General features: G+C 33.8%; 2 protein-coding genes across 2 annotated transcripts; one reads left to right on the forward strand and one right to left on the reverse strand.

Moving 5' to 3' along the window:
• The first annotated feature begins 8,014 nt into the window (after window positions 1-8,014).
• On the forward strand, window positions 8,015-10,937 carry LOC124440436 (adenosine receptor A1-like). The gene is made up of 3 exons (XM_046990830.1): window positions 8,015-8,161; window positions 9,807-9,906; window positions 10,356-10,937. Exons 1-3 carry the CDS (start codon window positions 8,055-8,057, stop codon window positions 10,734-10,736), a joined length of 588 nt encoding a protein of 195 aa, XP_046846786.1. The 5' UTR covers window positions 8,015-8,054; the 3' UTR covers window positions 10,737-10,937.
• Window positions 10,938-15,386: 4,449 nt separating this feature from the next.
• LOC124440366 lies at window positions 15,387-21,414 on the reverse strand. Its single transcript, XM_046990748.1, has 3 exons — window positions 21,330-21,414; window positions 20,642-20,863; window positions 15,387-15,826 (listed from the first exon to the last, which is right to left on the reverse strand). The coding sequence occupies exons 1-3, from the start codon at window positions 21,364-21,366 to the stop codon at window positions 15,447-15,449; spliced, it is 639 nt and encodes a 212-aa protein (XP_046846704.1). The 5' UTR covers window positions 21,367-21,414; the 3' UTR covers window positions 15,387-15,446.
• Between the last annotated feature and the right edge of the window lie 5,298 nt (window positions 21,415-26,712).

Consider the following 26,712-nt stretch of genomic DNA (forward strand, 5'->3'; position numbering starts at 1 on the left):
AATTGATACATCACTTTAATACACTTTTTTAAAGGCTGTTTTATCCAGGTATTAGAAACTCTAGTGAAAAATTCAGAAAAACTTGAAATTGCTTGGAAACACTCGCACTTTGAGCTGTGCTTGTCACGTAATTTCTCGTTTCTCCCAAACTTTCATGCCAGGCCCGGAAAATGTTTTCTTTTTCCTAAATATAAAACACTTTTGCTTATCCCTAAACTTATATAGTATAAAAATCTTTTCTTCATTAGGTGTTAAAAATACAAACCAAAATGGCAAAGAAACCAAAACAACAAACCCCAACGAAAACTTAGCTCTAGCCAATAAAGTAAGTGAGCCAGACATGCCATCAAATCCGAATGCTCAGTAGTGTTTGGCGAACCAAACCAGCCATCTCAGTTTATGGCAACTGAGGTGATTGGTTTGGTTGACCAAGTACTTCTTAATTCCTACCATACGGTATTTCTTTTCCGCTAATTCAAACTATACAACCTCTGAAGCCACTAAACCAACGTTTGAAGATCATCTCTTCTCTTTTGGATCTTTGCAACCCATGCATTGATGTCTTCCAATGGCACTTACATCAACTCAACATCATCGTATTTTTTTAAAATGTCTTAAATATGTTATACTTTATTCCGTTAGCATTGGAATATGGAAGTGTAAGATAAAATCTAATTATAAAATGACATTGAAAACAAAAACCATTTTTCTGCGTTTTGGACCGTAGTCGATAACGAGAAAATAATGGACCGGCAAAAATGTTTCTGAGCAAATCAAAGCGCACCATTTTTCCGGAAGTGATACTTGCCATATAATAGTAAAGTATAATTTAACAACCTATACAGCTGAACAAATGTACTTAAATTTTATCGAACTTATTTACGGTTGACGATTTTTGAAGTTCGGGGACCTAATAATGAAAATAATGAATTGATTATAAATATCCAGTTCAAACAAACATTGAGATTTCTAGAGCAAAAAGAATTTCGTCTGGTCCAATAGATTTGGTTACTTTTAAAGAAGCAAGTGATTTAAAAATCTCTTCGTTGGAAAAAAAAACTCCTATGGAACTTGCTTATTTGTTCCAAGATGTAATAGGTGTGTGTGTGGAATTTTTGTGTTGTTTTTAAGAAATGATCCTTTACTTAATCTGTAAGATAAATGCTCTATTATCTCCTAGAAATTGACTGCTTCCTCCATTTACTTGTGTTCGTTTGATTTAATACTTCAACTTTATAAGTATAATAAAGCAATTTTGAGGTATTAATCTGCTTTTGAATTTTATTTTTCATCAGTTATAGCAGCATCTGCAATTCTATGCCTTGACGTATTGGAATGATATTTGTCGTTTTATAAATTAAGTGCGTGGTAAGATTTAACTACTTTTTAACAGCCAAAAGTTTAGTTAAAAAGTATAGTTAAGAGCTTAATACAACCGGTCCCTGATTTTTTATGAGCTCGCTACGTGAAGATGAACAACAGGGTTCCAACTAAAAAGTGATGGCTTGGATTTTAGCTTATGAATCTAGCATAAGACAGACTATTCTTAAATATATTTACAATCTCTCAAGGTAGACTTTAAGCCTTGCATATCCGTGTGATCTTATTGAATAGCATTGCCATAAAACAATTTTTAATTAAAATTGAGCTTCTGTAATTGAATTTAAACGGCTCAGCCCTGCAGATGAGCGTCAACACACATTGAAAAATTTTCTTGCTTTTTCTGTTGTTTCGGTTTATATGGTTTGTGTACTGACATAGTTTTTTTTGTAAACTTTCCCTCATTATCAGAGATGACAAGATTACAAGAGAGTTGGTACACAAGTAAAGATTCGATTGACTGAAATAAAGAAACTCTTGATATTTAAGCCACTTGTCGTGCTTAAGATGGCAGTTATTATAAAAAAATCATATTTTCCATCTACACGCACAACGCACCAAATCAAAAGTATGAGACCTACATAAACACTGACAGTCCTTCTCAGGACTTTATATTTCATGTTGGAGGGAATAAGTTAGAGCAGATAAACAACTTGAAATACTTGCACGATCCATTAAGGGAAACGGGATCTGTTGGCTAGTTTCCCAGGTATATATAACGGCATTGGTATTGATAAAGTATAATAATCAGCATAATAATTAGCATAATCTAAGCCCTATGCATCTCGATCCTACAGAAATTATAAAGTAAAAACTGTTCTTGGCGAAGGAAACAAAACATCTTTTTGCAGGATATATAGTATTTACATGATTTAAATAGGAATTTATTATCTGTTCGATTGATTGTAAGACTTGGAGCTATTATTACTTTCAAAAAGTATGTTTGTTACATTCGACGAATTTCAAAACTCTTAGCAGTTTGAGAACTACGAGGAAAATGTACATTTTGAAAGTTGCAGATCATTACATGAATATTGCAGAGAAAGGAAGCACTTCATATTTGGATTTATAGTATTGCAGATTGGGACATCTTGGAATAAATAATGTAACAAAACCTATGAAGAGTGAAATGATTGATGGAATTAGTAATGTAACGGGTGATGAATTAAAAGTCAGTTTTTTGAAGCTTGTGTGATTTATAAACAGCATCGTTGCTCTTTTCCTTAAGGTTTTTCATAACAAGCTAAGGAACCATTCGAAATTATACTTATGGCGATGTAGCTACGTGGGCATGTACAGAGATGCCATTGATAGATCTTGATATTATGTCTCCTTTATGGATGACTACACAAGGTATGAACAATTAATATTTTTTGAAGAGCAAGAATGAAGTTTTTGAAAAGTTTAAAGAGCTTTTTAACTGTGCAAAGAATATCTCCAATGAGTAAGCTAGCTAAAATTAGCTAAAATCATACCCACAGACAGCGGTTGTGAGTATCAAGATATTATTGCGTTATATAAATTCTGCGAAGTCCAAAGATGACAAGATTAACTTTGTCTTATTTTATGGCAAGCGCCACATCCAGCAAAATGGCGCACTTTGAATGGCTCAGAAACATTTTTGCTGGTCCATTAGTTTCCCGTAGTGAACCACGGTCCAAAACGCGTAATTTTACAGTCAATTTTATTACATGTAAACAAACGTCCTAAAGCAAACAGCAAAACGCAAAAAAAATGAAACAAAAAAGCATTTGCGAATATGAGTTCAAGGAAAAACAATCGAAAAACAGTTTAACTATCCAGACGATACAATTTGAAACGATTTCTTTTTTACTCACAAAAACTAGAAATATAAAGCAACCCGTATAAAACAGCCAAGACGAGAAAGAAAGAAAGCTTCGTTTCAGGTAAAATAATGCCATATAATGAACCTTTTAATAACTTTGCTTTCTCAGGATGCTGAGAAATATCGGACCTTTGTTTTTTTGTACAAACCTCGCCATACGGGCTTGGTCTATGCACAAAGACCTCGGTCCGATATTTCTCCGTAAAGATCTCGCGCTTGGTTAATAAGGACTTAGTAATGGTGATATATGTTGACGATATGCTCTGTTTCTCCAATAATATTGAGATGTTGGAAAAACCAAAGACAGGAATTACAAAAGATTCCTTGTTAAAGGTCTTAACGATATTCATTATGTGCTTGGAATAAGGTTAAAACAAAATCTACGATTGCAAACATTAACAATTAATCAGGAAAAAATCTACAAGGAGTACTGAAAAGGTTAAACATGCAAAATTTTAAAGCAGTCTCAACACTACTTATATTTGGAAAGAAGTATGATATGTTTAGTGAAGGTGAGAATCCAGTTAAAGTAAAAGAATATGAAATGGCGATTGGATGCTTAAATTATGCTACCTTAAAAAATCGACCCGATGATTCAGCTGTTGCACTTAGGACGTTAACATATGATAAAACTTTGACAGAAGCATTGGGGATGAGTTAAAAGGATCCTATGTTACATTCAAGGCTCATTGGATTATGATTTACTATTTAACACAGATGGCAATGATCCAATATTGTCAGGATGTGCAGATGCTGATTGAGGTGGAGATATAGTGGCTCGTCGATCTACTACAGGGCACAAGTATTAAATTAATGATGATAATTGTGCTGGTTGGCAACAAATTGAACAAAATACAGAAAACATCCTTTAAGCTCCAGTTAACATGATTTAATTGGTTATTGGATGAGTTCTAACTGCAACATATACATGTAAAGATAAATAATTTAAATGAAGCAATTGTTTTGCTACCGCCTCCTTTAGCATGCTAATTTTGTAAAATGAACTTTGGAATATTTCAATTATTCCCAATTTAATATTAGCATAATATACATACATACAATGTTATTTTTTGCATGTTCTTCAATAAATTGACTTAGTTATATGAGAATTTGAAAATAAAATGTGATACAATTACTTTGTCTATATTAAGTGACAAAATATACAAGATATTGCAGTTTGTTGCTCATCATATCAATTGTATGGTTTAAAAATTACTGTGCTTTTGTTCATTTGGTATTGTGTCGCTTATAACAGATGATAAATGATGGAAAACACCCAATAGCTATTTGCAAATGGCACTTTTCGCCTACTCTGTGCGAGAGGCAGCAATTACCTTGCGAGAGTAACTCCTAAGGTTAAACAGTAATATGATATAGCAGCTATCAATAATGATAATATATGATTGTATACTTGATTATGGACTTTGTACAAGCACCTTTGGATTAACATTCTACTATTTCTAATTACAATTCTGTTCTGTTGCACTAAATATCGTATTTGGTTCTATATATTGATGTTATAATAAGATGGTTGCTTTAAAATACTACTTCTAATAAGAAATTCTATTTCAAGGACATTCTTTAACGCTCTACTTTGTTGCAATCATCTATCATTAATAACCATCTAAATGAACATAATTATAACACAAATCAATGTTACGTCGGACATTATTCAATTTTCACATTTCAAAGCACGAGGAAAGAGAGGCTTCATAATTATTATTTCATGAATAAATTACTCTATTTTGAGTCAGACAAGGCTTACCACAAACATGGAACGCAAAAGTTTAAAACATTTGCCATTTAGATAAAAGAAAACGTTGTTCTACATATCAATGTATACAAACAGTTCCAATGTCTCTTTCCTACAACATAATACCCTAAAAATACATGTGTTTAACAACGGCGCCATTGTCTGGGTGTCATTGTGTGCTAAATGGCAACAACTTTTCAATTTTCATTGAAAAAAAGTAGAGAAGCTAGTGGTCACGCTGGTCGTGCTCAGCAGTCAAAGTGATTAATTGATATATAAATTTTTTTTAAACAATTTATGATGCTCTTGAATATTGTGTTTTCTACTTATGACAAAATCCATAACAATTTTAGATAAATTCGTTATTTGTTAGGACAAATGTTTTTTTAGGACAATTCTTAAAATCTTAGATTTGGTTGAGCTTAACCAGATTGCCAACTCTAATACTGATCAGCTGACAGCTTTTGCGCATGCTCAAATGCGCTGCTTATGATCTAAGCACACAAGGTTAAAATAATCAAGTGCAACTAGTAACAACTTCTTCTCTTTTAAGATTTCCAAGTGATCGCATCTCGCCTCTCAAGTGTTCAAGGTAAGTGGTTTTTTGGCATTAATGCCAATTGTTAATAATTTGTACAAATGAAGGCAACTTCGATATCGCTCATAGCAAAAGACTCGGCTTTAGAAAAAATTTAGTGAAGTATAAATCTCACTTGCTGTCAGTGGAAAAATATGTCATGTTGTTTTAAATACATTGGCCAATCTATAACTATAAGATGACATATTGGCTCATTGGAGTCATTGCTACCTAGGATCCAACCTTAAACAGAGACACGCTACATTTTTAAGGCTCTTTATGGTTTGGAATTGTGAACATTGGAGTACTGAAAATGCTTGCATTGATTACATACTATGATTACATACTTGCATGGTCGTCAAAAGCCAGTGATTTTGAGTTCTTTCAAAGTTAGCAAAGCAAAACTTGTGTACTTCATGAAAATAAATTGAAATGATCCATTTTGGCGCTTTGCCAAGGCAACCAGTAGCATGATTAAGTATTTTGCATTGGTATATGCCACTTTATTGTAGAGCAAATACGCTATTGCTATGCCGTCTTGCGTCAATATTGATATTTATGCTTATTTGTGTTGAGTTATAAGCAAGCAACGTATATATGCTCATCATATAAATCATATAATCGACAAAATGCTCATGATGTAATCGACAAGCAGGAAAGAGAATTATAATTTCATAAAGATGTGCGTTGTTTATGAAACCTTATTCATCAGAGTCTAGCGGGAAGGTTACCGTGTACAAATGTACGTTTTTTAAAGTTAAACATTCGTTCACGTTTAAAATTTTTAGGTTGGCAAAATATATTCTGATTTGAATTGTGCGGAATTTTCGACGTTATCCTTCTTCGCAAATGTCAACAAATTCAGCCAGCTAGTCGCTAAAATGCATGTTTTGTGTGAAAGAAAAAGTTCTTTGAACCAGCAAATTTAGAATATAATTATGCTTTATTTTGCTCCATAGCAATACAACGGGTCCTATTCGTGTCTGTTGTATTTTCTTTTGTGTTTTGAATTGAACAATCGTACTTGATGACAAAGCAAAATCCAGTTCAATTATTCTCCTTTAAGTGATAAATTTTGTTGCAGAAAGACAATAATGAGATTCATCAAAATCGAAAAGGTCGTAATAGGATACTATTTTTTAGTTTACTGATTCAATTTTACTTAATCAAAGTCTCAAACATTGAGCTCAAAGATATTTTAAACTTCACCACTATGATTTCAATTTTTACTTTTTGGTAATTTTTGCTTTAGACAAAGGAAGCGTTCATGCAGTGGTAGCGGATTACTAATTACGGGGCCTAGAGGTTAAGGCAAAGTTGTTGGATTTAAGTCGGATATCTATTCCTTCCACTAAGTTCAGTCTCTTGATGACATTTGCGTTCCTTAGCCTACTGAGAAATACGCCACTGCTTTTACATGTTGTACAATGTAATTATACGAGGCTGATACTAAGGACTGAGAAAGGATACGAAAGTAAAAACAGCCGTTCGCCATTTATCCAAATATTTTTTAGTTCACAATGAATAAACAATTACTAAATCGTTTCCATGTTTAGATGGTCTGATCCAAACTCGTAGAAATCTTTTTCCGATCTATCATAAAGCTTTAAGTGTCTTTCAATGGCATTTTGCATTTTTTGAGTTTCGTCCAAGGCCTCCACACGCAAATGTTATTCAAAATAATAAAAAAACAAATTAAAACAGCAGGAGAAACAATCTTAATTTATTCACCATATGGCTAATTAAACAGGGTGTAAAAAACTGCACGTCCTGATGAATTTCGCAGATGTTCAGAATTTGCATGATTCAGCCGTAAATGATCACCAAGGAGGCGTGTAACGTCATTGGAAAGAACTGATGCTTGGTATTCGCAATGTAGAGTAGCTGCAATCGGCAATTTGTTCGTAAGGCTGTTTTCAAATGCGTTTACAAGTCTTTGGAGACAATTACTGCCGAACACTGATGTGTATATTACACTGGATAACGCACCATGTATAAAATATAGTACGAATATTGAAGCCGGAAGTTGGCGCATTTGCTTGACCTTTGTGGGGTGTATCGGTCCCACTTTGCTATACTTTTGTATTACAAAATCACAGTCTTTGCGTTTTTGTTCGTTCTGCAAACTTTTGATTCGAGCAAAATTTTTATGAAAGGGACGGAATGACCTACAAAGATATTTAATTCTAAAAAGTTTGTCTTCTTGGCTTTATATTGCTAGAAAATGGAGATGGTTCAAGGTTGACCTGCATTGTTTTGAAATAAACTGGAGATTATATGATGCTGCTACTTCTTAAAAAATATGGAAATATTACAGAATCCTACTACTGCTACCAAAATTTCATCTGCAATGACGTTTATGGAAGATTGCTACAAATTTACTTATTTAACAACACTTTGTCATTCACATCGCTAATATCATAATAATTTTAAATTACGTCTGTATTATATCAGAGAAGAAACAAAACAAATCGACATAGAAAAATAATAAGAAAGACATGTTGATGAACAATAGTAAGTTGAAAGCAGTATCATCAAACTCTACGAGATGTACATCATCAAAATATGCGAAAGTACCTCTCTGGGTTGCATTAAGCAAAGGAAAGTTTTAAACCAGTTCCTGTGTGAACAACTTCAATATCGATGAATATATTGAAGATATGAATACCTTTGTTCGTACTTTGTTGTAATTTAAGTATTCATCTTCTAAAAATGCCTCGCACAACTGAAATTGTCCTCGTCACCTTCAACTTTAAATTTTCAATAGAACTTGCCATCTTATTTTTCAGTCGTTACAAAGCCAAGAAAACAGAGCTTTATGGTTAAAACTCGGTTTTCCTCTACATCTCGTGAAAATTTTGCCTTAATCAGAAGTTTGTAAAAGGAATAAAAACGGATGAACTATGATTTTGTAATACAAAAGTATAGTAAAGTGGAACAGATACTCCCCATGAAGGCAGTAGCAAATGATCGAACATCCGGCTTCAATTTTCACAAGAGAGCGTTCTCCAGTCTAATACATATATCAGTGCTGCCGAATCATACAAACTATGCGTTTACAGGTCTTTGGGAGATCTGTTAATACTGAATCCCGCAAACTCTAAATCGGTGGATTTCAAAGATTAGCATTTTTGTACACCCTATAGTGACAGTACATACGTCAAAATAGGGCGCTTTTGAGTGATGTATGATGTGGCATATATAATTTGCAACAATATGCGTAACATAACAAATGCACCAAAAAATAAGAAATCTATTACACTATTGCAAGAAAATTTTACTTAAAACATTTAATACACATTTTAGACACTAATTTACATATCGTAATTTTATAGTTAACTAGAAATAATATTTTGGCCACGCAAAGACTGGTATCTATTTAACATTGTCTTGAACCAGATCTGTAACTGTTCATCTTAGTAGACCAGTGTTACTGAGTACACTGGTATAACTGAAAACACTGGTATTACTGAGTACACTGGTATTATTGAGTACACTGGTGTTACTGAGTACACTGGTATTACTGAGCACACTGATGTTACTGAGACAATGTAATATGCTTATGATGACGTAAGTGGCACACTGATCTTAATTTTCTTGGCAAAAGAAGAGTATAATAAAATATTAGCAAAAACATAACTATGATGTTGATTTTTCGTCTAAACCCAACACTGCCTTATATTATTTAAAAATAAGCAAAAGTATAACATTGTATATCTCGAGCATTTAACGAGTTCGTCATATTCCAAACACAATCAGCAGTCATGGATTCCATTCTACTGTATAGCTCGTCAAAGGGGTAGCAATGACTGTATTTAAAAACTTCAGGGGCCGGTTGCACGAAAGCCGACTAGTGCTATCCACTAGATGGAAAATTTTTTGAAGTTTTAAAAAACCTCTTAAAAGGGAAAAATATACGATTTAAGGTGAACAATCACTAAACTAAAATGTTGCTTCCAGCAGTAAAAAGTTTCTATGTCTTAAGGAAAATATCAACACCATTTTTACTAACTATTGGCTTTTTCATGTTAGTGTTTGCTGTTGATCCTTTAGGCTGCTTACGGATTATAATTTATATCAGCAACTTTGTTTCATGAGGGTAACACAAAGCAGTTTAACACTTATAAAAAAGTGGACCTCCAAAAAACTAACCAATTACAATAAAACTATGCTATATAAATTAAAATATTCTGAATCTACAAATTTAAAATTTGTATATCTTTATATGATTCTTTAAAATAATTTACAAGATTTCTAAAAAATGAGTTCACAGTTGAATCTGATTTAAAAGAACATGGAATGGGACTCGATATTCGAGACACCAACGTTGCAAAGGAACCGCCACCTTCGGTTTCTCGAGAGTAAAGTGGGCAGATCAAATTTCATAAGACATGCTTACTTTGTAAACATGAATATGGAAAATCACTCAAAGACAAATTCAGTATCAAACTAGATGTAGCATAAGTTTGATACTGAATTTGTATTTAAGTAATTTTTTCACCATCTCGATGCTGATACTTTGGAAAACTGTGTATTGGAAATGGGCTCTAGAGGTCGTTACTAAAATAGTCTTACAACTTGTGTGGTTAGGATACACCGTGTCTTTCCAAACACTTGTATTGCTGTCGCTAGAAAGATACACTGCCATTCGGTACATATGGTCAGCGAATAAAATCGTGACAAAGCGTAGAACCTATTGTGCAATTGCAACAATTTGGCTCACTTCAGGAATACCATTGATCCCTCTTTCCAATAAGAATCAGGACATCCAGGTATTCGTAATGTCGTCATTCTTCTAGCTCTGTATACTGTTGGTGACAATATTTTATGGGAAATTATTGGCGAACCGATGGAATCAGGTAAACAGGGAACACAAAGAGCACATGAATCAAGAAACAAAGTTGACCAAAGTCGTTTTTATGTTGATAGCACTTCTGGTGATTACAACCGTTCCAACAATTGTTCACTATCAGGTAATATATGGACTGGCACTTTTTTGCGGAGTTGACTGCATTCATGAGAATTTTTTCTTGGTTCCTGTGTGCCTGACATCGTTATTCTCGGCTAACTTTGCTATCAATCCTATCGTATATGCTTGGCGTCTTCCAAAGTATCGACGGTCATTTCTCGCACTTTGGAAAAGCATTTTTCTTTGCCAGAACTTACAAGCAAAAATTTGATGGAACCGTCACATACCATCGAGATGAAGCTACCAGTTTGGAAATTACAGCCACCCCGACAACCAATGGATCATACACGTTATTGTAAAGCAGTCGCTCGCATTTAAGGAAAGTGTGAAATTACAAGATGAAAAGTATAGAGTTTTTAAAGACATGGAAGTACCTAACATAGCAGGAGAAAGTCTTTGACATTAAAATATGTGGTATATTATACGCTTAACATGAAGTCGATTGAAATTTTAACATCAAAGAGCAGGGAATAGGTTGGGCGAATAGAGTTGCTTCCTTAAGGCCTTGGTATCTCCTGCAAGACAATGACAAGCAGTTGTATAGCTCATTGCTAAAGTCATATGAGAAAGTCTGCGATACGACTATTGTAAAAAACAATAGTATTTTGATTATCTAATTTAATAGTATAGCTTCGGTTGTTTTGTTGCAAAATTTCTTTTGACTGTTATCAAATTCATGTTTATCGAGGTAAAAAGATCACATTGCAAAATTTTTTGGCTAGCCATTTAAGTAATAATTCATTTGACAATCTACCGTAATTATTATAAAAAACATATACCAATACATACAGAGGACAGTTTGTTAAAAAGAGGCATTTACTTCAAAAATTAATTATTATAACCTGATTGTAGTTGCTGCAGCAAGATGCATCTAGCTATAGAACGTTTTTTGCCAATTTTTTCAAAGCAACCTTTCAGAGTAAATATATCTATTCCTCAAAACTATCACAAGAGTTTAATTTAACTTGGCGTTCTAATGATTGCCACAAATTTAGTGAGAATTCAGTATGAAAATGTAAGTTGTCTATACAATTAATGAAATGTATCATTTTATATGCATGTGTATCATTTTATATGTTTGCATCATTTTATATTTTTAGGTTTTTTGTTCTAAGATTTGATGGAATTTGTAATCTGTCTGATGAGAGGAACTGGTTAATATTCTGAAGAATAACGGATAAGAAAAAATTGAATATTTTTAAAGCCAAACCATGTAAACCATCACACATTTTGATTATTACAATTAAGCATAAAGATGCAACAGACAGAAATGGGTCTTGTCAGAGAAGCTTCACGATTTAAAAATATTAATGAAAATATTTTTGGTATGGCACAAAACTTATTCTCAGTTTAATGACAAGATTAAAATTGAGCACTAGGGAATACAAGGACATTTACAAAAAGAAATATGCTGTCATTTTAACGTTGTTTTTTGCTAACCTGTTTATTTACAAAAATTCATGAAGTACCCGAATGTCAACTGGAATCTTCATATTTGCTGTACGTCTGAGATATTTTGGATATTGAGTCGAATAATTGTTAAATTTTTTCCCATATATGATAATGATTCTGGATAAGAGCTTTGTATCCAAATATTAAATGTAAATTATCCAAACAAAATATATATCAAGATAACGATATCAAATGACAAAAGAAAAAAAGTTAGGCAGAGCGTACATTTGGGTAGCCACCACAAAAATATATAGAAAAGATATGTCCAGAAAAATGATCAACAAGCGTAGTTCAATATACATAATAAACATGAAAATTCACAAAATGTCTGAGATTGCAAAAATTTGTTTTGAGCTCATTCTTAAGTCAAATGAACCCGTACCTAACTCTTTTGAATCAGGAACGTACTTGCTACAATAAATTGGGACGTTTTCCAATTTTTAGGACTTGGGACCAACAATTTTGATCCCATATTTCTTGGAAAAAGGCCACAATGGTAACAAAACCGACATTTTTGACCTTCACTAGTTTATGGATCGACTTTTTCCTCACAATTCACAAAAGATAGGGAAATTTACTTTTCCCTAATCCTCTTGTCTAACGTTTATGCAGATATTACATGGCACGCGACTTAACTCGCCTGCTAACATCGTTTAACTTAAAGTTGTAAAAAATATGTGTTCACACGAAATTATAAATGTATTAAATAAAAATTGTTACTGAAAACCATGTTTTTCCCATAAAGACTATATTTAATAGTTGGTTTTACAAAATAATTTTATTGCGTCTATGGTATGTAGCATACTCAACTGATAAATCAACAATCACAATTTACAAGATGTGACTTGTAATTACTTGCATTTATTTGACACTTGTAATTTTTTGTAATTTTTGACCACTGCAAGCTAACCTCTTTTGTTGCAGCGACCAACAGCGAAGCTCTTTTTGTCTTTTTCCCATAGAATAATTAAAAATATTCTGTATTTTCAAAAATTTCCATATATTTTTGTAGGGACTACCCACAAATGGCTCTGCCTACCTATTTTTGCAGTCTTACATACTTTTAGTGGATTTTGGACGAAATAGTAAATAAAGTCGACAAATAACCGCTGTTTCTCCACACTTGCACACAACTAATCTTTCATTTCAGGCTAAGAGTGATGGAAACCTTTATCTCTCGTTTTCAGTGTAAGCGTAGGGTTTGTCGTACCACATAAACAATTTTTTTTACTCTATAGCGTTGCGTGAACCTACAATCCTTCGTAAAATCTCAGAAACGATATCTCTGAGTCTTTGTTTGTTTTTAAAGGGACGTTTTACTGTTCTTGATTGATTTCCATGCTCGTCACAAGCAAAAAAGTCCAATAACACAGTACAACGATGAATCATGTATATTTCAACAGTATGAAACACTCGTGCTAATAAACTTGAGCACGACCAAAGGAAAATATTCGGCGAATTGGGAAATGCGTAAGACACAGTGCTGCTTAATACATTACTAGTAATTTATGTTTTTGTCGTTCTCGCCTGATCACAGCACGACCAACCTAAAGCTGAGTAAGCTCATTTCAACAGCCTGTGAGGTTTTCTAACAAATCAGTGCTTAGAGCACGACTAAAAACGGGCAAAAGCCGTTCCATGTGCTTTTAGGCAATGAGGCTGATATCGGTAGAAACGCAATATAGTGTGAGTAATATGATCGAAGTATTACAAAATGCAAAATATTGATAACAAACAAATATTGAAATTTTTGTGTGTTAAAAAAACCTTAGTTTGAAAAATGTTCGGTCGTACAACCTCTTGTTACCCCACTTGATTTTAGAGTGAGTAATCATCAATCTCAGTACCATTATTCACATACACAAACTTTATGACCAACCCATTTTAAATTTTTATGAGTTCACATTTCATCAAGCATCAAAACACACACAGCCCTCTTGCCATCTTTCTTTGGTACCAGGTACTTGAACTTTACTTTCAAAGCATTCAAGGTATCCTAAGTGAATCCGTTTTCTTCATCCATAGAATTATACATCATAATCAAATAGCTCTTCGATAGAGAAGGTAATAAATCATTTTACCTTACCCTAATCTTTTATCTAACTTAACATTTTTGTTGTAAGACACTGCCTTGTCAATAATTAAAATCTTGATACCAATTATCTTTATAATCATATTATATGTGGAATGGTGTTGATTCTTCACCATGTTCAAGTCTTCCAGATATACTTTGAACATGATTTTCTCTTCATGTTGACAGCAAATAGATCAGAACAAACTCTGCTCCACACAATGGGTACTGTTTGCGTTGATTGTTTCTTTATGTCATCTGTAACATGCGCATGCAAGGTATTTTTCAACGAAAAATTTTCTTCAGGGGAACTATTTTGAAAACAAATTGGTAAATTTACGATTTCATACATAACAAGTAAGTAGAAAAGTGTGTAGAGTTTTATAAACAAAAACAGAAAAACATCAGTAGATGTGGTATTCAAGATAGTCTTTTTAAATTATGGTAATGATTTTATGGCTTTTTTGTTAGTATTATTGCTTTTCAATCTTAGATGAACAAACAAAAGAAGCAAATATATAACAAACAAACATCTTGCACTTTCCTTTACGACACTGATCTGTATATATACTTGCAAGTGTGTGTATTTTCATGTCATGGGAAATCCTCTTAAAAAACATTTTTCTATTTGGCAAATGGCTCAATTTTTAAGAAACTTGGTAGGATTGAGTATTTACCATGGAATACAATATTCTGGTTGTTTGAACATTTATAAATGAATGTTGTAAACCGTTATGGCATGTGCTACAGGAAACAATATAAGGTTGAATACATAAGTTCAAACTGAAATATACTTAAAGAGGAAAGTGTAGAGATAGATAACAAGGTTCAATAGAAGCAATGCTCGTTGCGACACTTATGCAATTATTACGATGGTGTATTTGTTGCTTTCATTGACGTGGTGTAAATTTAAATGATTAGTACAGCAGAACTTCTCTTGGGGGATTAATTGATGGGTATTGCAGGATTTCTGTCGAGGTTTTATTTAATACAACCAATGTCACTTTGTGATGAATGAAGTAACTTTTAAGAGCCCACTTGAATTACTTCATCAAACAAATTTGTTTTTACTTTTGCAATGCAATTTAAGATTTTCAGTTCAAACGCTGGGAAAATATATCACAGGGCTTATTTTTTAGAGAAATAAATAATAATTTCGCTGAACAATTTGCATTGTAGATCAAGCTGGCTTTGTTACAGTATTTAAGTGTTATTGCAAGTGATATTAATATGCTAAATTTTGGGAGAAACTGTCGTATTTTTGCGTTAAAAGAGATTTTTATAAATCCTAAAATGATTTTGAGAGCCAATGGTTTGTTTGTTACTTCGTTTGATGAAAATCTCGAATACTAATCTACGTCACGCCAGTACTTAGCCTAATGTCACGCCCTCCGTATTTCAATGCTGAGGAAATACAGCAGAAGATATTTGAGTCATTTTGGACAAATGCGATGATGTTGAGTTGATGGAAGTACCATTTAAAGACGTAAATGAGTTGACAGAACTACTGTTTAGGGATGCCAGAGGGTGAGAATTGACTTCCATCGCAGGTTTAGCAGCTTCAGTAGGTTGAATTTTTTCTCTTTGTGGAGGAAATAGACCATGTGGTAGGAACACAAGATTTGGGTTTGCCGGAGGTGATTGATTTGGTTGACCAAGAACGACTTCAGGATTTTGAATTGATGGCACATCAGGCTCACTTACTGTATCGACCAGAATAATATTTTCGTTTGGATTTGTTGTTTTGGTTTCTTTGCCATTTGAGTTTTTATTTTTCTCTTCGCATATAAAATTAAAGATAAACAAAAATCGTTTCAGTTGATTTTTTACCTAAATCTCTTTACATCTACTTGTTAAACTAAATAAAATTGTGAAGTATATTCTAGAAAGCGGTTCCGGCCAAGAGGGTATCGAATTTAAAAATTCTATCGAGTTCAAAAAAAATTCTATCGAGATTTCATTTCTCCTAAATACAATAACGAAAACCTTGAGAAAACCAATCCAGATTTTAAAAATACTGACTGAGAAAACATATCGAGACTTCTTACCAGCGCGAAAGACGCTCAAGAGAACATATCGAGATTCTTCAAATGCGAGAGAGAGTAGTTAGAGAATTCAAACAAGGCGCCATGATTCACAAGTCATTTGGTTTGGTGGCAACTGGGTGGCAATGATTTTTGGTGTATGTTTCCTGTTTTGTATAACAACTGACCGTTAGTAACTTTGAGCTAGTATTATTCAAAATGGTGCTTAGCCGGGAAGATGAGCCGTCTCTTGTTTCGCAAATTATTGAAAATGTTTCTGTTGTATAGTCAGCAAAAAAGCCACTGTTAAGATTTCAACCAGCACAAAAACTTTTTCAAATTTAGAATAGCTGAAAAATTAAAAATATCTACGGCAATGGGAAGTACGGAGGATGAGCTAGTAGATTATTTTTTAACACTCTCGTGCGTTATTCACCGCACTGAGCAGTATATTCAATCACAGTATATTCGACTCATTGAAATACTGTCAACGTCAACTGGAAGGTAACTTTGGAATTATTGCTTATTGCTGCATTTGTCCATGTTTTAGATGAGAGTATAAGCCATCAAACTGAAGTACTTGTACACAAACTGCTTCTGCTATTAAATACAATAAGTCTATTTTTAACCAAGATAGAAAAATCTATCAAACGATGAAAACGAGGTTAACTCGACTGAATATACTCCACAATTAATTCAATCTGGGGGTCTTCCTAAGTATTTGAGTACTTGATACCCAAAGAACAAATAGAAAGACTTCACTCGTACGGTTTGGCATGGGTCAATATAGCTATATCCTTCACATAAGTGAAAGAACTCTGTACAGGAGGAGACAAGAGTATGGTATTCTAACCAAATACTCTGATATTAGTGATAGTGTATTGGATGATATGAATAGAGATGCAATGAACTCTACCCCAAATGCTGGAGAAAAACTTGTTATCGGTAGCTTAAGGAGCAGAAATATTCATATACAGAGATGGCGTATTCGGGAAAGATTAAACATACTGGACGCAGTTGGTCTGGCAATAAGAAGGAATGGTGCAATTCGTCGTCGCGTATACAATGTTCAAGGAGCTAATCAGCTATGGCATATTGACACTAATCACAAGTCATAAGTTAATATTATGGCGTTTTGTAATTTTTGGATGCGTTGATAGTTACAGTCGTCTTCCAATATATCTACAATGTGAAAATAACAACCTTGCAGCCATGTCATTGAATTTTTTCATACAGGGTGTTCAAAGATTTGGTTTACCATCACGCGTGCGAGGCGACCACGGGGTAGAAAATCATGACGTAGCTCGTTTCATGTTATCTTCTCGTGGACTGAACAGAGGTAGTTTCATGTTTGTAAATGATGATCGTCCAGGTTAATAAAGTCCTGAGAAGGACTGTTTTTGTTGTTTTTGACTGAAGTTTCGACAACCTTAGCGGTAGTCATCTTCAGAGTCAAATGAAGATGACTACCGCTAAGGTTGTCGAAACGTCAGTCAACAACAACAAAAACAGTCCTTCTCAGGACTTTATTAACCTGGACGATCATCATTTACAAACATATAACGATACTCCCGGGTTCAAACCATTTACTTTAGAGGTAGTTTCATTACAGGTCGAAGCGTCCACAATCAAAGGATACAGCGGTTGTGGGAAGACGTCAATCGAGTTGTAACAAGATACTATTCCGACATTTTAAAATTTCTTTAATCTCAAAATCTTTTGGATTCAAACAACGAAATACATCTTTTTGCCCTTCACTTGGTATTTCTTCCAAGAATCAGGAAATCTCTTCAAGAATTACAAAATCAGCTAAGCTACCGAGGAATGCAGATTTCACAGAGCAGATCGCCATTTGCCTTATGGGGAAACTAGTATGATGACATTTTTGTCAGACATAAATGTTAATCCACAGCAATATGGCATTGACACGTTGGCATTTTTAAATGTTTTCAATGGAGCCTGTGAGGGTGTTGGGATTTAGAATCAAACTGTCAAACAGTTGTGGTGCTAAAAATCATGGAGATGGGCCTCCATGAACGAGAAAAAGAGAAAAGACCTGACCAGCTAAAAATAACTATTATCTTCTATTCTTTGAGCGTAACAGGTCAAAAATTTTGAATTTTTCTCCTCAACAAATAAAGACGAGTTTCTCAAATGTTAAATTAGAAGAGTCAAAAGTTTTCATCATCCTGAGAAACATACTCAACATCTTCAAAATCACTTAAAATCTCATGATGCATTGAATTAAACAATGAAGCATAAATTGAATCTGTGGTTAGATCTATTAAATGGGCTAATTCAAACCTCCTAGACTGGCTATTGTTGGCATTGTCCTCAACAGAGTTAGAATGATTTTTGGTTTCTTCATTTGAAATTTTAGCTAATACATCTTCAGACCTACTAGACTGGCTATTGATATGATTATTGTCAACAGAATCAGAATGATTATTTAGTATTCTCCTTTCAAATTTTGGCTAAGTTGCTAAAACTTTTTATATCGGCAAATCAGATGGCTTACTCATGATGCAGGAATTATTCATTGGCTCAATGTTAGCATGTAAAGTGTGGCTTTCATATGCAGGAAGCCTCCCAGAAGGTAACAAATCATCATCATCATCTCTACAAACTGAGCTAGGTTCACATGCATAACTTTCATCAGAATCGTCAATTCCTTCAAAGACTTTTTTGACTTTTTCCTTTTCGACTTACCAGATAATGGTGGTAAAGGAATGACTTGCTGCTGAGGTCTAACATACAAAATTTTGTCCTTGAAAGACCTATACAACATTGTGCCATCATACTTTTCAGATGGAGGCAGAGTTGGGGGTACAAGCTCAGTATAAACCGACTCAACAAACTCAAAATTACAATGCTCCAGTTTTTTTCAAACAAACTTCTCCCTTTATCACAAATTTGTTGTTGAGACCAATCTTTGGAGAATTGAACTCCACGAACAATTTGTTTATTTTGTTTTAAATATAGTTTAACTCTTGTCGAGGAGTAATGGTATCATTATTACCGGTCAGAAGAACTACCTCCTTATAATATAATCTGTTTCCTTTAGTTGAAGTTCCTTTACCTTTATAAGCTTGGCCTTTCCTGCTTCGTGTAAACTTTGGGGTACCAGCGAAGAAAGGATGAACATTTCGCATGTCATTTGCAGCTCCTTCGGATGACAGGCTTTGTGAATGAACGGGGGTTGATGTCGCTAAGGTAGATGAAATGCTCGCACTGGCACTAGATTTCTCATTTCCATTACGATAATTACCGCTGGTAGAAGGCATGTTTTATCCTTTCTAAAGAAGGCACGAACTTCCTCTACGAGTGTTGTATTTGAAGCAGATACCACCGGCTTATTTGCTGTATTTCTTGCGTTGCTTAAAACACTTGACAGAACAGAAACATTCTCAATAATTTGCGAAACAAGAGACGACTCATCTTCTCGGCTAAGGGCCATTTTGAACAATATTGGCTCAGCGTTTCTAACGGTCAGTTGTTATACAAAACAGGAAACATCCACCAAAAATCATTACCATCAAACCAAATGACTTGTGAATCATGGCGCCTTGTTTGAATTTCACGACCGCCTTTCGCCTTGTTTGAATTCTATAACTATTTTCTCTCACATTTGAAGAATCTCGATATGTTCTCTCGAGATAGAATTCTCGACCGTCTTTCGTGCTGGTAAGAAATCTCGATATGTTTTCTCAGTCATTATTTTTAAGTCTGGATTGGTTTTCTCAAGGCTTTCGTTATTGTATTTTGGAGAAATGAAATCTTGATAGTATTTTTTTTTGAACTCGATATAATTTTTAAAACTCGATACCCTATTGGCCGGAACGGCTTTCCATAGTATATGTTATTTCATTTTGTTTGGGGGAAGCGTGTTTAACTTAATGAAATAATTAATAGTAATTATAGAAATACGAAACAATACAGTAAACTCTTGCCTTCGGGAAGCTGCTCTTACGTATACTGCTCTGTATTTGTTTTCATAACAATAAAATGTTTACAAAACTGAAAAGAACAGAAATGATCTATCTTTGCATCATGCAATTGCTGAGAAATATTGTTTATTTTGGAGGAATAAAAATTATGAAATACAATATCTTGCTTATTTTTAACTTTATTTTTATCTTCTTCTTTCTACTCAAGTAGTTAGTAGAGTAATCTTGAATTACAAATTGATTTCAAATGAACATTTTGAGACAAAAAACAGCAATTTACATTTTTAGCCCAGTATTGGAGTATCTTTATCAAACAGTTTAACGACTCTCGCTATTAGGGACAGTATATATCGTAACTTCCGTGGTGTCCTTATAATAGCAGTTGATTGCTTGAGAGAATCTCAATTCTGAATACTTGAGAATTTAACAAATCCAAAACAGTACTAAATTATGATAAGCGTATTTTTCAAAGAATTAGCGTTGAATTATAAAATTTATCTAACAAAATGAAATATTTTATGTATTTTTTTATGCACTATCTTTAAACATTTGTTCTTTTACTTGTCTATTTCAAATTGAGCTCATATACCTTAACGTTTCATCAATAATTATGTTTTCCTACCTGTTGTACCCGTTGAACCTACGAGAAAGCCTCCTGACACTCCCTTTTCACCCTTGTTTGTATGTGTGGATACTTTGGTATGATTTCTTGTGGGAATAACACAAGGTTCGTCACTCTCCTCAAAAAGCAACTCTCTTATATTGTACTTCTTTAATTTGTTCTTTAGCAGATCAAAATGTTCGTCATTTCCAAATTTTCTTATACACGATGTAGGTAGTTTGCCTAGAAAACAGTATTATGCATGACATTTATTTAATTCATTGAGAGATCCTGCTCAGAAATATAAATATTTTGATGTTTTATATTTTTCATTTATTTTTTGAAATCTACTTATTTTATGTTTTTTCTTTAAATCATTATGATTGTAGATGCATATAAATCCTGGTTAGTAGAGTCGTGAGAAGGACTGTTGGTGATGATATTGACTGACGTTACGACAGTCTTAGCGGACCTAGTGGTAGGCATCCTCAGAGTCAAGTGACTACCGCTAAGGTTGTCAAAACAACATTAAGACCAAGTCCAAAACTAACCCGGATGATCTACATCTACAATTATGTAATGTTTCTCCCGTGTTCAAACTATTCACTTTAAACTTGTAAGAGTTATTCTTTAGTTTTGAAAAATAATCATGTGTGGAAATTATTTCCATTGCCCTCCTGTACCTCTTAAACCTCCCTGGCATACTCACGTGCTCTTTGCACATTATCTTCATATCCTCCATCCATATTTCCAGGAGGGTAGTACGCTGCAACAACATAAAAGTTTTGACCTGTTTGGCCCTCTTCACCAACTCCAAATTTTTCTGAATCCCTCCATATCATCTGTGTAAAGTGACCTAGAACCGAGAACAAACTGAAAATATGATTCACTCCATGTAACTATTTCAAAGTTTTTATTTTAATGTATGTGCTTCAAAATGTTTATAATAATCATAAGTAAACATGGTTACAGGGAGACCCTAAAAAACACAAAAATAAGAGTCTAAGACAAAATGCGTTTTTAAAATATAAGTTGATTGCATGTAAGCTGTCAACATTTGCATGCATTACATCGCTGTTTGACAGAAGAATTGAAATACTATCATTCTAACAGCAGGTGATGGCTATTGCTTGCGTCTTTTTTGGGACACCACGTAGATGACTGATAGATCAATACCCTCATGTAAGTCAATACCCTCATATGAATAATAGCTTCATGTGTTGGAAAAGCAATATACTTACACTTACAATTATACACTTGTGTTTGAAAGCTTAAAAACAACAATTTATAAATCATTGATTTATGAAGTAAAAGAGGTGATTAAGGGAGATGGGGTCTTTTTGAAGAAGGAGACTTTGTCACCAAGCCTTTGTCATCAAGCGCTGCTACACTTTTACAAGCCATGTGGGCTTAATCCATAAAGAAACAATCTGTCTAATATATTATTTAAACCCAAAAGAACACCAAAGAGAACAAAGAAAATACTATTTTTGTTTTATAATATGTTTATATTATATCTAACCTGTTTCTTTTGTATATTTTGGATTGTCAAAATCATAAAGATTAATTTCTTTATACCAAAATGCAACAGCCTCCAAGCAAAGCAAGTCAATATCAGTAATTGATGAAGTTTGAAAGATATTCGAACCAAATTCGGCTCCTGGCGGATGCTCTTGGGTCTAAAAGTTTTGATCTTAATTTTAGCAGGCATATTTTTCATTGCATATCTTCTAGTAGGGTCACCAGGTCGTTCAGACTGAAGGAGAGTGGACGATTTAAACGCTATATAAGGATGTAAAAGCTCAAAGGAGTAGGGTAACATTCCCTCTTTTGATAATCTAAAAGTAACATAGAAGAGCAACTTTCCATTAGATGTGTTAAGTGTATTCAACTTTATCCTATCAACATTGGATGCATGTATGAATATGAGCCCCCGATTGTATATCTTCCGTAGTCCCTGAGTACGATATAGTGAGATTTCAATTTCTATCAAAACATAAATTCCTAGTTATTGTAGTAGAGAAATGGGATTGTATTTAATCATTATTCTGCTGTTTGACTTATTTTCAGGATAAGACAATCGTAATGAAGAAGTAATGCCATATTACTTGTCGGATATTAAGTTGGCTAGCCCAGGCTTGACTGCTCTCTTCCAGACTTTCTTCCCATTTTAGTGGTGGTGAGTTATGCGCTACTCTCAAAAAATTATGAAATGCCATGCAACTTTTTTTGAAATCTTCACTATCCCAGGATTTTAATTCTTCTTCGCCTAAAAGAAATGAAAAGTTTACAACCAGTCTGTTTTCATGTTACATTACGCTTCAGAAGAAATTGACAAAACACTTAGTCACATCAACGTTTTGATTTTAATTTTAAAATAGGCAAGGGTGAACATTATAGCAAGCCAAACAAAAGCAAATAAGATACAAATAGTTTATTTCTCCTCAGAAGCAAGGATGAATCAACAACGCCCCACTCTACTGACATCGTGTATAGCTAGATGAAAAAGCTAAAAAAATTGTTTTAAAAAAGAAAAAGATATGTGCAATGATATTTACAACGAGTATTTAATACAATGATTTTTACACAATGATCAGTCGCAACGTTTCTATTACAGTTTATTTTACAAACATGAAAGCAGACTGAGGACAATGTTATCTACTGAAGCAAAGCTGAAATATTTTTTAAAACATATCGAGGTGAAACATTTTTAAAATCTCCTCTTATTTGTCCTTGTCGGACAGTTTATTGAAGTTCTTCTCCTTTAAATATGTTGTAAATATGTTCAAAGCCAGATACGTGGCATTTTTAGTGTTTTCTTCGTCCTTTTTGTTCAAAAGCTTTTGCACATTGTTTTAGAAACTGTGGCAAACCTCGCTTCATTAGATTTTTTCAATAACAGCTTTTATAATGCATCAATGGAAATTGTCAAGATTATCATTTGCAAATAAATCGTCGTAATTACAGAATTTACAAGGTTTTATGGCGCACGTTTTACATTTCTTTGACGCAGCAAATTATAATCTAACAAAAGTTTAGTCAATAGGCGGATTGCAAAATGGAGAAGAGTAAAGACAAAAATCATAAAACGTTACTTATACCTAATTTTGCCAAAGCCAATCAAACCAAATGCGTTAAATTAAATAGTGTATTTATCTTTTCATACCTGATGTGAAAGTGTAAAGAATTAATAAAACTTCGATGAGTTTGTAAAGAACGGAACATTTCATTGTGTTAGTTAGTGATGTTGATTTTATTCGAAGATGTCCAACGCGTTCCTTGATCTGTAAAATTTAGTGATAATTAATCAACAGACGTGAAAGGAGCAGGTTGCTTATTGTTGACAAATCTATTTCTGTAGCTTAACTTACAATGCTATTATGTCTAAGATGCTACCGCTGACACTTAGTGTATAATGTACAAAAGCAATGTTTTGTGTTTTGATCTTCTGCAAATGTTAAGAATAGATGACGGGAATTCATAGATTTGTCATTCCTTCAGGTAATTATTGAAAAAGAAATAACGATTAAATCTCTGTGTTATGCTTTTAGCATCTATGACAACTTCATCGTGGAATAAAAAAAATGATGATTTTTATTCCATTCATTGTTTAAGCTTTCCTGACTTTTAAGGACCATTTTCTGCCTATATAACTATAGTCTATCTGGTAACTAAGTGCATTTTTGATTTTTTGGCTATTGCTGTTGTGAAAGTGTAAATGTCTATTAGGTCAATGTAATTAATTTTTGTTTTGTCTCATTTATTGTCGATTTCAGTTAACTTTTAAAATGGCGGTTTTCAAGTTACTTTCTAATGTTGCCAACTATATTTCCAAATATGGAATATTCGATATGAACTTGTCAACTTGAGTTGACAAGTTGTGTACTTGAGTATTGAAGTTGTGTACTTGAGTGCTGAAGTTGTGAACTAAAGTGGCGAAGTACTAGCAAACGCGAAAGGTCTTTGTACCCTGTAGACATTTGGCAATGAATCCGTTCAGTAAGCAAGGAAAAGCTTTACCAATAGAAGTAAGAAATGAAATACTTGAAAGGTGGTTAAATAACCAGTGCTTGACAAACATTTTGAGACAACTAAATCTATCGTATAAGACTATATCAAGTATAATAGATCTATAGGTAGACACTTGTTCTATTGCACCTCGCCAGGGCGGACGTGATGTTCGAACCACGCGTACAGATGAAGTTATTTCATACGCTGAATATCTAAAAATTAATAAACAATCTATTTACGCAAAAGAGATTCAGCAACACCTAGAAAATAACAAAGTTTCCCTTCCAGCAAACATACCTAGCAGGTCATCCATTAGTAGAATTTCGAAAAAAGATCTTGGTTACTCTAACAAGATAATAAGTCAAATTCCTCGAGAGACAGAACGGCAGGACGTTATGGAGAAGTTAGAAGCTTACGTAGCAAATATTTAATTGATTGATTGCAGCCGTATGCATTTCTTTGATGAGTCGTCTGTAGTTGTTACGAGTGGCAACAGACGTCGAGGTCACAGTATGCAGGGTACTTCTGCATTTAAAATCCAACGACATTCTTCTAGTACCACATTTACTGTAAATTTTTTACATAATGTAAACGGCGTATCGCATTATAGCACTCTTAGAGGGCCGTCAAACGGATTAGAATTGCTAAAGCTTTTCCTTGCTTACTGAACGGATTCATTGCCAAATGTCTACAGGGTACAAAGACCTTTCGCGTTTGCTAGTACTTCGCAATTTTAGTTCACAACTTCAGTACTCAAGTACACAACTTGTCAACTCAAGTTGACAAGTTCATATAGAATATTCCATATTTGGAAATGTAGTTGGCAACATTAGAAAGTAACTTGGCAACCGCCGTTTGAAAAGTTAACTGAAATCGACAATAATTGTGTCAACTTTTCAGATAAATTGGAGAATTTGGAGAATATTAAAAAAACGATCGAGTTTTCCATCTCACTACAAATAATTATAACTAGTGCTGATTGAAACGTCTGATGGAGATCTACTTGGAGCTATCGTCCACGTTTATGTGAATAGAATTTTTGCACGGTGTCGCAAAACTTGCCAACCACTACATTGCTTTTATTAGAAGTCAACAAATCGCCAATGAACATCATTGCACGAAGAATGCAAGTTAAGACACTTCGAAATGGCTTTAGTTTGCTAATGCCAACACAAGTCTAGCTGTTTTAAATCCATAAATGTTTTATGTACAGACCAATTAGCCTTCTTAGTCGCGAGATTGAAATTGATTGCTACAAAAAGATTGAAAAACTGCATTCAGGAATGCTAAAGGCGAAACATTTCGATGCAACATTCAATTTTCTGTTAGGTGGTTAGTAGCAATAGTGTTAAAATCGTAAGAGTATAGCCCCAAACGACAATTCTGTAGGGATATGCCCCTAACGACAATACTATAAAAATATAGCCTCTTTCAAGATATGTCTTATGGGAAAAAACAAAGAGGGATTTGCTAACTCTTAAGTGTTTTCCTCTTTTTAACATGACTGACTTTTTACGACTGCCATTACAGCAAAATAGCTATTTCTTTTTTAACACGCCAACTCCCAAAAAAACATCTGCACAAGTTCTCTCCACCCTCATTTATTCTGGCAAACTAAACCCCATTCTCATTCAGTAAATCTTTGTATTTTGGATGTCCATGTAGAAGAAATAGATATCATTGTCTGTTTGTTTTATCAATGAGATTTTCAGGGACGCATTTGACATCAAAACCTATAGTTGGTTATCCTTGACAACAATCTTCGATGTAATGCTGTATGTAGTGCTGTTGTTTATAAATACATCACTTGTTGTGTGAATGTTTACATGGGGATATATAGCTTTAGTACCAGAATTACTCAGGATTTGTGTCTATACTGTTGGAGTTAAGCAACACGTGGGTAGCACTTACAAACTACTACAAAATGGAAGGTGCAAATAATCAAGATGTGTTGCAAGTAACTTCTACGTTTTTATGCCCATATTTGGCCACTAACGATTAATCGGAACAGCAGGAAAAGAAACACAACACAAGCAATTCTTTATGAAGCCTCTCCGACAGCGACAAAACTTACAATCTGT

Source organism: Xenia sp. Carnegie-2017, unplaced genomic scaffold, assembly GCF_021976095.1.
Source record: "Xenia sp. Carnegie-2017 unplaced genomic scaffold, XeniaSp_v1 HiC_scaffold_2, whole genome shotgun sequence".
NCBI classification, from domain to species: Eukaryota; Metazoa; Cnidaria; class Anthozoa; order Malacalcyonacea; family Xeniidae; genus Xenia; species Xenia sp. Carnegie-2017.

What these genes read in the sequence shown, in the direction of transcription:
- LOC124440366 (XM_046990748.1), bottom strand. Translation starts at nt 21,366, where the DNA reads ATGGATGGAGGATATGAAGATAATGTGCAAAGAGCAC. An exon ending in AGATAATGTGCAAAGAGCAC is followed by an intron (nt 20,864 to 21,329) that starts GTGAGTATGCCA and finishes ACTGTTTTCTAG; the next exon opens with GCAAACTACCTACATCGTGT. An exon ending in AGGTTCAACGGGTACAACAG is followed by an intron (nt 15,827 to 20,641) that starts GTAGGAAAACAT and finishes TTATATGCGAAG; the next exon opens with AGAAAAATAAAAACTCAAAT.
- LOC124440436 (XM_046990830.1), top strand. Translation starts at nt 8,055, where the DNA reads ATGTTGATGAACAATAGTAAGTTGAAAGCAGTATCATCAAACTCTACG. An exon ending in GTTGCATTAAGCAAAGGAAA is followed by an intron (nt 8,162 to 9,806) that starts GTTTTAAACCAG and finishes ATAATTTACAAG; the next exon opens with ATTTCTAAAAAATGAGTTCA. An exon ending in CAAAGGAACCGCCACCTTCG is followed by an intron (nt 9,907 to 10,355) that starts GTTTCTCGAGAG and finishes TCATTCTTCTAG; the next exon opens with CTCTGTATACTGTTGGTGAC.